This window comes from Mesoplodon mirus (genome assembly GCF_964341445.2).
Source record: "Mesoplodon mirus genome assembly, chromosome: 15".
In the NCBI taxonomy this organism is placed as follows: Eukaryota; Metazoa; Chordata; class Mammalia; order Artiodactyla; family Ziphiidae; genus Mesoplodon; species Mesoplodon mirus.
The window spans coordinates 52,610,556-52,622,835 of record NC_138991.1 but is presented as its reverse complement, the minus strand read 5'-3'; the positions used below and the strand labels follow the sequence as shown (position 1 = coordinate 52,622,835).

General features: G+C 49.0%; 1 protein-coding gene across 3 annotated transcripts in view; it reads right to left on the bottom strand.

Annotated features, from left to right (window-relative positions):
- Nucleotides 1-12,280, bottom strand: part of ABCC6 (ATP binding cassette subfamily C member 6) — a 63,567-nt gene that overhangs the window by 38,932 nt on the left and 12,355 nt on the right. For 2 of the 3 annotated variants that reach the window (XM_082643650.1, XM_082643651.1), the window contains 5 exons: nucleotides 8,592-8,795; nucleotides 6,158-6,335; nucleotides 3,287-3,448; nucleotides 576-668; nucleotides 177-380 (listed from right to left, as the gene is read on the bottom strand). In XM_082643650.1, the coding sequence (XP_082499776.1) occupies nucleotides 177-380; nucleotides 576-668; nucleotides 3,287-3,448; nucleotides 6,158-6,335; nucleotides 8,592-8,795 (841 nt within the window). Of the gene's footprint in view, nucleotides 1-176; nucleotides 381-575; nucleotides 669-3,286; nucleotides 3,449-6,157; nucleotides 6,336-8,591; nucleotides 8,796-9,696; nucleotides 9,806-12,280 lie in introns of all 3 variants that reach the window. The other variant, XM_082643652.1, reaches the window with a different exon arrangement.

The window sequence follows — 12,280 nt, the reverse complement described above, 5'->3', positions numbered from 1 at the left end:
CTGTTCCAGGGGTTGGTGGTGTTTTGGTTCCAGGTGTCGTTGATATGATGATCACACTAGGTGCTGGTCAGTCAGTGTGATGGTGACCCTGTGATCCTATATGGGGAGCCCTTATCCCCGCCCCCAGCACTCCCTCCCCTAGTCCACACTCTGCAGGGAGACCAGAGTGACATCACCAGAAACGTGGACACTTGGAAGGACACCAGAGACACAGAGAAGAGGAGGCTGGAGGTCCTCAAGGCGCCCAGCTCCTGGGCCCGGACGCGCAGGACTCTGTCCAGGAAGGCTCCCTCCCAGCCGTGGTACTTGACCGTCCTCACGTTCCTGAGGATGCAGCTGGTGAGCCGCGCCCGAGAGTCCTTCTGCCTCATTTGCTTTTCCTGGGACCAGAGGGAAGAAGAGAGCAGGGGACAGGGACAAGTCCGGGATTTTCCTTCTCTGCAACCGCCGCAAGCCGCCACCACGCCCACCCCACACCTGTCTCCTCCCCACTGCCCTGCACCAGTGCAGGACCCAGGACCTGCAGGCTTCCCGCCCCCGTCCTGCCTGGAGTGTCCCTTCTTCCAATGCCAAACCTGATGGTGGTTCCTCTTCTTGGTGATGAAGAAATTCAGAGGGAGAAGGCTCAGGAAGACAGCGATGGCGGTGAGGGCAGAGGGCCCTAGAAGCTGGAGACGAAGGGCAGGATGTCACGAGACAATTCCAGAAGCCCAGCTGTCAGTACAGGGGTGGGGGGAGGCTCAGACTTGGGCCCTAAGGCAGGGAGGGGTCAGAGAGTCCAATGAGGGCAGCCACCAGGTCATAGAGACCAGGACTCATGGGCTCCTTAGAAGGAAATACCTGTGGAAGATGGAGGCCATCTTCGTTAGGGAGGGGAGACGGGGAAATGATGCACCTCACACAATGGAGTGGGGACAGGGTCATAGTCAAGACGGGTCATGCACCTAGATGGGCAGGGCAAGGGCGGCGCCTGGCTAGAACGGTGAAGACAGACTCTGGAATCGGGATCTGGGTTCAAATCCTGACTTTACACATACTGGTGTGGCCTTGGGCAAGTTACTGACCCTCCCTAAGCTGCAGTTTCTCACATTAAATGGAAATGGAGCTGTTCCCACTGCCTGTAGTGAGTGCTGGTGTCATACAATCAATGATTATCCCTTGACAAGGGTTGCCAGATTTAGCAACTAAATATATTTAACTGCCTGCCCAGTGAAATTTGAATTTCAGATAAACAGCAAATAAGTTTTTAGGATAAGTATATCCCATGTCATGTTTGGGATATACTTATAATAAGAAATTCTGTTGTTTATCTGAAATTCATCTTTAACTGGACGTCCTGTATTTTGTCTGGCAGCCCTACCCCCCAGCTTTGTGACTTGGGACAGTTATCTTCCCTCCCTCCTTCGTTTCTCTATCTGGAAAATGTGGAGGTGGCGAGTAGGGTAAATGATTTTTAAGTGGCTGTGATGTGAGATTCCTCCTGAGGTCATTTGGGTCCATTCTCTAGACAAGCCCCACCCCGCCTCCTCAGGCTGTGGGCCTCATTTTCCCCTCTCAGCCCCTAAGAATGTTTACTTTCTAATCCTGACGCCCTAGCAAGCCAGTGTTTCATTTATGCGGCAATTTCGCCTCCCAATGGCCAAATGGAGAGATGCCCAGAAGGTAAACACCTGCCTACAGCCAGGGCGGGGAGAATATTCAAAGGAATGTGAACAGAAGGTTAAATAAACTCTCTCTGGCAAAAATGCTACAAATGCTAACTGTAGCAACCCCAATTCCTACCCCTCCCCCTTTACCAAGGTTTCATGGTTACTTTCTGATGTTAGGACCACCTGCCGAGAGTCAGGGAAAGTGATGGGTGTGTTTTTGCAGTTTCACATGAGTCATGGGTAGGCCTGCTTAACTGCCCTGCATTTTCTCCAGTGTCTTTCCTCCCTTCATCTCTAATAATAACAGCTAACATTTATGCACTTGCTGAGCACCCTCTGTATGCTAGGTCCTAGACTGCAAGGTAGCAAGTCAAAAAGTGTTCAGGCCCCAAGCCCTTAGGGTGGGGGCACTGGAGCAGTAGCAGAGGTACAGTAATGATGATAACACACAGCTGATATTCTGGAGCATTCCACACTCACTCACAATCAATATGCCTTTGATACACCCACCCAGGGGCCTGTGAAACACAACACATGGGCCAGATCTCTCCTGTTTATATGCCGACCTCAAGCCGTACAAAGATTGTTAATCGTTCTTACATTTTAAAATGATTGATGAAAATCAAATGAAGATGATTTCATGATATGTGTAAATTACATGAAATTCAAACTTCAGTGTCCATAAGTAATTTTATTGGAACACCACCAGGCCTATTTGATTAGTATTGCCTGTGGCTGCTTGCGCACTAGGAGGGCAGAGTTATATAGTTTTGAGAGAGACCCTATGGCCCCTAACGTCTAAAATATCTACAATCTGCTCCTTTACAGAAAAGCCTGTGAGCCTGGAACCAGCCCACATGCAGCAGAGCTGAAGAAGATCTTCATATGAACTGCCCCACCCCCATGCATAACCAACAAGACAATTAAACACCTATAGGGTATAGCTGTGTCCCAGGTGCTTTCTAAGTGCTTCACAGGTATGAGCTCATTTAATTCCTCAGCAACTCAAGGGCTGGGGCACTTTGCTTAATTACTATCCTCACTTTGCCAATGAGGAAATGAGGCTCCGAGAGGCTAAGTTACTTACCGGGAGGTTTTACAACTAGCAAGTGGTGAAAGCAGGATTTGAACTCAGGCAGTCCCACTACAAAGTCTGTGATTTTAATTAAAAAGAAAAAAGAAAATCCTGCACCACAAAACAGACATAAGAAAGTTAGAAAAAGTTCTGGTGTTTTTTTTTTTGTTTTTTTTTTTTGTCTGGTTGGCTACTTTATGCTTTTTGAAAACCAAGTAGTAAATTCTTTCCCCTAAATTTTCTTTCCATTTTTTGTTGTTGTTGGTAGTGGTGGTGGTGATGGTGCCCTACCATTACTGGTAACTTCAAAACATGCCTAATCTGCCCACTTGGTACCCCGATATCACACCCAAAAAGTGCCAACGTCATCACCATCATCATCATACAGACGAGGAAACTGAGGCCCCCAGAGGTGAGCATCCTGCCCAAGGTGAAGTGAAGGTCATCCTCATCTAAGACTTTGCCCATTACGTCAGCCCGCAGTGTGCAGATGGAGCTAGGATTAAGAAGGTGGGGGGAGGAGGATTCAACTCAAATCCCAGCTCCCTCTGCCCCAGCACACCTGCCAGAGGTAGAGAAAGCAGACGATGATCCAGATGAGCGGCAGCCACAGCCCGTTGAGGTAGGTGATGCTCTCGGTCAGCCGCTGCACGTCCACAGACACCAGGTTGACCACGTCCCCCACTGCGCTGGCCTTTCTGGAGCTGCTGGACAGAGCCAGGACCTGGGAGGGGCAGAAGATGGAGACCTGAGTCGGGAAGGAGGGAAGGAGGGGGTGAGGGGCAGTTAGGGAGGCCCATGGAGGCAGGGAGACCCACGGAGGGAGGAAGGGCCCAGGAGGGAGGGAGGCCCACGGCTTGGACTAAGCAAGACAACAGCCACCCAGCAGGCCGGGGTCTAAGCTGTGCTGCCCCTGCTGGCTGAGGCAGATTTCTTTACCACCTGAGCCTCAGTTCACTCATCTGTAAAGTGGGCTAATAAAATCTCCTCAGCTAACCTCCCATTGTGAGACTCCAGGGAGAAGACAAAAATGAAAATACTCTGAAACCCCTAAAGCACTGGACTAATAACAATTAATAACACTACATAAAAAACTTGGATTCATGCTGATAATGGTGGTCATCTGCTGAGCGCTATATCCTAGGCACTGTGCTAAATAAACTAACAGTTTCACCATTTTCTGCGATGGGGCACATTGGACAACTGTATGGAAGAGGTACTGCCATATTTCATTCAATCTAAAACACTGTGGATAAAGTACTGTCTATTTTTGTATCACTATGGGAAAAAAATCAATGCCAACTAAATTAAAACATCTTGATTTCAGAAGTTAAAAAGAGAAAAAAAAGTGAGACTAGAATCAGTGAGATGCAGAATTATTAACCCCATTTCACAGCTAAGGAAACCGAGGCACAGAGAAATTGACCAATTTGCCCAAAGCCAGAGGGCTCCTAAGTGGCTGGGCCAGGATTGGAGTCCAGGATGACAGAGGCAAGACATGGGCTAGACAGGGTGTTCGACTGACCCCTGCAGGCATTCAGTGTGCCTCTCACACACCAAGCTGGTTTTCTGGCAGCCCCAAATTTGCCCTAACTCTGGGGTCACAGTGGACCCCTTCCAGCCTGTTGAATGCTACGTTCTACTGGCAGTCCTCTCTCTGCTGAGTGTGTCAGGGAAGAAGTGAGGGGGTGAAGTGGTGAGCTGGAAATGATTGAGTGTAGAAATTCTGAAAAAAAAATCTTCAAATCTTTACTGAGCACCTGCTCTGTAGGGCCTCACTCTGAGGTGAGTACTGTGATCAACAGAGGCAGGTCACTTGCTCTCTTCGGAGTGGAGTTTGAGCTGGGGAACAAAATTAACTAAAGATTTACATAGTTCATCCTTTAGTAGTAATTATGATGAGTGCCATGAAGAAATGTTTTAAAATATAGGTTTTATCATTATTCAGGCATGGCAAGCCCACAGATCAGGGAAGACTGCCCTGAAAAGAGGGTTTATTATACTCACAGATCTCAAGAGGAGGGGGCACCCCACACTATGAGGGGGCCACTTGGGGAAGCACCAGGATGCTGCAGGGTTGGGGGGGCCACAGGCAAGAGCTTGTTGTGGTTTTCATGGGAAAGTCAGGCAGGGTAAGCAGGCTTAGGATTGGCTAGTTTGAATAATTCCACCAGGCTCTGGGCATAGGAGCTGGGCCTCATTGTCTGGTACCCAGCCCTGGGGCAATTAGGGCAGGGGATAGTGGCCTAGAGTGTTAGGGCCCAAAAAGAAGGCAGTTGGGGTGTGAGCTCTGGACTGGTCGGCTTGCATGTGAAAGAGATGCTTTCAGATGAGTCACTTAGCATCTCTGGGAACTGGCTGACCCTGGGAGGGACAGAGGGGCAGTCCCTCCAGGGTCAGCAAGACCCCAGATGTCAAAGCACCAGATACAGAAAATAAGACCCAGTTAAAGCTGAAGCAGCCCAGAGGGCAGAGTGAAGGGGTATGGCCTCATCAGGTGATGAAGGCGGCTGCCCCGAGGGTGGGGACAGGAAGAGCAAAGCCTTCGGGTCATCTTCCTGCAGCCTCAGCTCCATGTGTGGACTCCCAAGACTGGACAGGCCACACCAGCTCCAGTGTGCTCAGGGGGATGTGGCCTGAAACTCGGGAGCCACTCACACGGCCATCCAGGAGCTGATCCCTTTGCCCCCTTCTTTCCCAAGTGACAGCTCAGGTGTGAGAGAAAGGGGCTTACACAGGACTGCCTTGCTCAGATGCTCCAGACCCCAGAGGGGCCAACATCTCTTAGAGCAGCAGCCTCATGGGTTTCGGTTCCAAGGTCCCCCAAGGGGACAAGAATAACTGCACAGAGAGAAGCCCAATGCTATTGCTTACCTCCAGGTATCATAGTTCATTGGCAGAACTTCAAGCCCAGATGCAATTTACCAGTGGGTCAGGGGTCATTTTAAGTGTAAGCAGTGTTACCTGGTAAAATAGCTGACAGTCCACCTTTATCCAGTTTCCACACAGCCCGTAGGTTAGCCCTTTATCCTCAGGGGGGTGAGTGTTCACTACATGAAGAGTTGTGGAAAGGGTGCCCAGGCGGTGGGAACAGCAAGTGCAAAGGCCCTGAGGTGGGAGATTGTTTGGCGTGCTTGAGGAACTGAAAGAAGACCTGTGGGGCTGGAGGAAAGTGAAAGAAGTGTGAAGGAAGTGTGTGATGTGATCAGATAGAAGAGGTGCCAGGGTCAGATCACGCAAGGCCTTATAGAAATAGCCAAGAAGGTGAGGGTGTAGTGTGAGCAACTATGAGTAAAGTGATGAATGAGTGTGGTTTTAGGCACTGATGACAGTAACTGTTCAGGAACATTCCTCTTTTTGGCTGGAACATTTGTCTGTAAATTGGGACAGGGTGGAGAGAGAGGAAAGGCCACACCTCTCCCCTGGGGCTCACCTTTCTGTACACCAGGCCCGTGATGGCCATTCGCAGCCTCATCTGTAGCACCTTGAGTCTGTACATGTGCTGCTGCTCGAACAGTGTTTGCAGGCAGGCAGAGAGGAACATCAGCATGGCGAGAAGATAGCCCTTCCAGGCCGGGGTCTTGGGGTCACCAATAAACTCCAGGAAGAGGCTGGTGAGAAAGGGCACCCATGGCTATTGCCTCTGCCTAAGCCTGGCCAGGTCTGGAGGACCAGACAGTATGGGGTTCTTTTTCGTTTTCTACAAAAATGGTTGCAATCATTTCCCCCACTGTCCACGCTCATTTTCAGCGTGACTTGCGTCTCCTCCAATCAACAGGTGAAGTTTTGTTATGGGCTGAATTGTGTCCTCACAAAATTTATATGTTAAAGTCCTAACCCCCAGTACCTCAGAATATGACTGTGTATTTGAAAATAGGACCTTTAAAGAGGTGATTTAGTTAAAATGAGGCTGTTAGGATGGGCCTTAATCCAATACAGCTGGTGTCCCTGTAAGAAGAGGAAATTTGGACACATAAGGAGACACCAGGGGTGCATGTGCTCAAAGGAAAGACCACGTGAGGACACAGCAAGAAGGCAGCTGTCTGCAGGGCAAGGAGAGAAGCCTCGGAAGAAACAACATTGATCTTGGACATCTAGCCTCCAGTAATAGGAGGACAAAAACTTCTGTTGTTTAAATGGGACCTAATTAAACTTAAAAGCTTTTGCACAGCAAATTATGTGACCGAGAAGGGATTAATCTCCAAAACATACAGACAGCTCATACAGCTCAATATCAAAAAAAAAACAACCCAATTGAAAAATGGGCAGAAGATCTAAATAGACATTTCTTCAAAGAAGACATACAGATGGCCAAAACGCACATGAAAAGATGCTCAATACCGCTAATTATTAGAGAAATGCAAATCAAAACTATAATGAGGTATCAGCTCACACCGGTCAGAATAGCCATCATCAGAAAGTCTACAAATAATAAATGCTGGAGAGGGTGTGGAGAAAAGGGAACCCTCCTACATTGTTGGTAGGAATGTAAATTGGTGCAGCCACTATGGCAAACAGTATAGAGAGGTTCCTTAAACAACTAAAAATAGAGTTGACCTATGATCCAGCAATCCCACTCCTGGGCATATATCTGGAGAAAACTCTAATTTGAATGGAAACGTGCATCCCAGTGTTTACTGCAGCTCTATTTACAATAATAGCCAAGACATGGAAGCAACCTAAATGTCCACTGAATGGATAAAGATGTCGTATAGATATACAATGGAATATTACTCAGCCATAAAAAAGAATGAAATAGTGCCATTTGCAGCAACATGGATGGACCTAGAGATTATCATACTAAGTGAAGTAAGTCAGAGAAAGACATCAATATGATGTCACTTATACGTGGAATCGAAAAAAAATGATACAAATGAACTTATATACAAAACAGAAATAGACCCATAGACATAGAAGAGAAACTCATGGTTACCAAAGGGAAAAGGGGTGGGGATAAATTAGGAGTTTGGGATTAACATATATACACTACTATTATAAAATAGATAACCAACAAGGACCTACTGTATAGCACAGGGAACTATACTCAATATTTTGTAATAAGCTGTAAGGGAAAAGAACCTGAAAAAGAATATATTTACATATGTATGTACAATATAACTGAACCGCTTTGCTGTACGCCTGAAACTAACACAACATTGTAAATCAACTGTACTTCAATAAAAAAAGAAAAGAAAGAAATAACAGTAGAAAAGATAAGCACCAGAAAAAAATTTCTGTTGTTTAAGTCACCCAGTTTGTAGTACTTTGTTATGGCAGCCCTAACAAACTAATATGCCACCTCTTGAATCTGGGCTGGCTCTGCAACCAGCTTTGGCCTCACGAGAAAATGCAACTTTTGCTTTGTCTTGGAACCCTGCCAAATGGCCCTGTGAACAAGCTGGAATCAGCCTTTTGAGGATGAGAGACCACCGGAGCAGAGACAAGATGTCCCAGCTGGGACTGTCTTGGACCAGCCAGTCCCCAGCCAGCCCCACAGGTGACTGCAGACAGATGAGTGAACCCAGCTAAGAAAAGAAGAATTGCCCAGCTGAACCCAGCTTGAATTGCTGACCCACAGGATCATGAGCTAAAGAAGTGGCTTTAAGCCCCTCACTTTTGAGAGGCTTTGTTGTATAGCAAAAGCAAACTGATACAGTCAGGCTAGAATTCACTCGTTTTCCCTCCCCAAGGTCACTCACTTTCTCGTTTAATTGGTCCTTCCTGAGTATCCTTTTCACCCACCCTCAGTGCCCTGAGCACCAGAGGTCTAGGCAGAGGCAGAAGGAGGGCTGAAGGTCCCCTGGCCCTGGAAGGATGCTGTTAAAGGGACCACCAGCCTCAGCGAGGCACCCAAGGCCTGGACCCACCTGAGGAGCTTGGGCACCGTGAACCTGAAGACATCACTGATGATGAGGCTGAGGGTCCCCAGGAGGAAGGTGGAGCGGCCCACCTGCCAGATGGCCCTCAGCAGTGGGCCCCTCTTGCCCCCTTGTTGCTGTAGGAGGGTCTCTGTCTCTGGGGTCTCCACACCACGGTTTCCTTTCCTTTTAAATGCTGTTGCCTTGGTGTGCCTTAGGGGAGAGGAGAAATCAGCTCTGGGTCCTTGTAATAGACTGAATGTTTGGGTCTCCCCCACCCCCCCCACCATCACCCAAATTCATGTTGAAACTAATCCCCAGTGTGATGGTATTAGGAGGTGAGACCTTTGGGAGGTGATTAGGTCATGCAGGTGCAGCCCTCAGGAATGGGATTAGTGCCCTTATAAGAAAAACCCTAGAGAGTGCCCTCAGGTGTAACCCCATTTCATACATGAGGAAACTGAGGTTCAGAAGGTAAACTCGTCCAAGGGCACACAGCTGAGAAGTGTAAGAACTGGGATTCGATCCCAGCCTTCAGAGCCCAGCACTTTTTGATCCCTTATGCAGCCCTCCCCTTCTTCCACAACCAGCCAGCCCTGAGGTAGTTTAGAACTGGTTCAGAATGGGTTTAGAATCACAGATGAGGTCTGTGGGCCTGGCACACCTGGTCTGAATGAAACCACAGATGGAAGCTCAGGCAGCCATGATGCCTAAGATCCCTGGCCCATGATCATCATCAGAGGCCACAGGGAGAGGAAGGGGGAAGGAGGGAGGAGGGAGAAGAGGAGGGGAGGAAGCCAGAGGGCCTTTCTGGAAGCAGGCTGGTCCTAGGCCACAGGGAGAGGCTGGCAGTGATGCAGCTACTGACAGTGCAGTTGCTGTGTGGCCTTGGGCAGGCTGCTCCCCTCTCAGTCTCCATATGCAAAAGGATGGGGCTGGCCCCACTCTCTGAGTCCCTTCCAGCTCTGACAACCTACAGGGTTATCAGAATTTCAGTGCTGTTTTCAGAGCTGGGACCCAGGGCCAGGCACTGGGATCAGCCCTTTACACACACAAGCTCATCAACTCCTCTCGACCTCCCTGCCCCATGGGTGTCATGGGGTCCCCATTTTACCTTGGAGGAGACTGAGGCTCTGAGACGTGTGACAGGTGCCCGAGGTCACACATCGAGGACGCAGCAGGGATTTGAGCCCAGATCTTGACTCACGATTCACATAGAGCCTCTTTGTGAGCCCCATGCCCCCCACCCAAAAATTAAAAAGAAAAGAAAAAGAAAAAAAAAAACCCTTGATGAGTGCAGGTACCCAGGCCCTCATTAACAGGTCAAGGTCTTGCCCCTCACCCCTTGACCCGGCTTGTTGTTTAGTTTGGCATCTCTGGAGAGTTGTGGCTTGGCCTCCATCATGAGCTGGGCATGCCTGCCGCTCACATCTTGGAATTTGGGTCTTGAATGCCAAAAGGATGTTACCTTCTTATAAAGGCCATCCCTGACCACCCCTCCCCATCGAATCACATCATTTAATTCATTGCCTTCATAGCCATGTTCACTGTCTCCAACTCTCTTCTTTTCTTATCTGTTCTGTTAGAACTCCAGGTGGGTGTACTTTTTTTTTCTTTCATAAAACCCTTCAATGGTTTAATAAAAACTCTCCATTCCTAGACACAGTCTTGCATGGCCTGGCCCCTGCCCACCTCCCCACTTCATCCTGGTCCTCTCTGGTTTTCTTTTTTCTTTCTTTGTTTTTAAATTTATTTATTTATTTATTTATTTTTGGCTGTGTTGGGTCTTCGTTGCGGTGCACGGGCTTCTCACTGCGGTGGCTTCTCTTGTTGCGGAGCACGGGCTCTAGGAGCACGGGCTTCAGAATTTGTGGCACTCGGACTCAGTAGTTGTGGCACACGGGCTTAGTTGCTCTGCGGCATGTGGGATCTTCCCGGACCAGGGCTCGAAACTGTGTCCCCTGCATTGGCAGGCAGATTCTTAACCACTGCACCACCAGGGAGGTCCCTCTCTGGTTTTCTTTCAGCTCCTTGACACATCCACAACTTACCTTTCTCAGGACTTCAACACAGACTGTCCATGGTCTGGAATGTCTCTGCCCTGCTCTTCCCAAGGCTTGACTTCAATTTCAACATCACCTCCTCAAAGACATTTTCCCTGCTGGCTCCAACTAAAGTAGCTCTGGTCCTCTATCCCAGTCCCATGTTTTTTGTCCCAGCATTTACTTCAACTTGCAATTATCTGTCTTCTCCACCAAAAATCAGCTTTCTGGAACAAGAGGCCACAGCTGTCTTGTTTACTGCTGTATCCCCAGCATCAAAACAAGGCCTGGCACAGATCAGACACTGAATCAAGCACTCACTACCTGGGAATAGACTGAACTTTTCAAGATCTCCTCGTGACACTGGACTTAACCTGTTGGTTGTTTTTACTAGAACCGGGTGCAACTAGTCTCTTGGCCCAGTTTTAACAGATACGAGTTTCCTGTTGTCCAGCAAAGCAAACCGCCTAGCCCCACTCCACCTGAATGAGTTGAAGGATCAGTGGTGTGCCTGGGCCTCATTTTTCAGAGGGGTGGGTTGAGACCCCGGAAGTCAGCCTTTTTACCCCCAAGTCCCAGCCAGCAGTGTGAATACCCCTCCACCACAAGCCGGATGTCCAGTCCCTCCCTCCCTCCCCTTCAAGAATCCTCTCAGCATCTCCTCAGGATGGAGGGGAGGGACAAACCTCAGCAGGCAGTCCAAAGGAAAAGTGGTATTTTTAGCACAAGAGGCTATAAGGAACCAGTGTTTACCACCCGGTTTGCTAAGAAATAAGCAAATGTTAATTTTCTACCCCTGTCTTGAAGCCTACCCCCGCCCCCCAGCCTCCCCTTCCGGTATTTGCAATTCAGCCATTCTTCTAACCCTGCGCTCACCTCTCTCCCTTGTCACCTCTGTAGCCCTGAGATGTGGCCTCTCCTCGGCGCCCACAATTTGCCTGGGGTTGGGCCGGTTCGGAGGCAAGGCCAGCGTGGCATCCGGGCCGCGCGTCTCGATGCCAAATGTTGGGTGCTGGTCCTGACTCGGCTGGTGCTGCACACCCACTGGGCTGGGCGACCACTGGGCAAGTGCCAACCAGGGCCACCCCCGCCTCCGGCCCCGCCCAAAGTGGGACCCAGGTGGGTAGACTTTTTGCTTGTATTTTCTTTTTACTTGTATTTCCCCCAGCACCTAGTTCAGCACCTGAATGCATAGGTGCTCAATAAATACTTGTCCAGTGAATGGGAAAAAACAGATGGAGTGATGTGTGCAAAGGGCCTACTGCTTGATATTAATAAAGATTTGTGGAAGGAAGGAAGGAAGAAAGGGAAGGAGGGAGGGAGGGAGGAAGGAAATGATTTGGTTTGGTTGATAGAACCTGGCCTTTGAGCAGGAATACCGAGGTCCAAATGCCCTTCCCTCTGAGCCTCAGTGTTCCCATCCATAAAATGGGGTGGGTGAAGAGACCACTGTGAAAGCCTCTTTCCAGCTGGATGTTTTGCTCTGTTCTGTTCTAGCTGCTCACCCCAAAATTCTGAGTCACTGTGTTCAGCCTGCAGGCTTGGGAACAAACTTCTTCCTTTCTAGCTGGTCTCACTTTCCATCAGGGAAGGTCTCTAGACTGGTGGCTGATCTTTGGTCTGTGGCCCCAAAGCCATTTAGTGCAGGACCCAAAA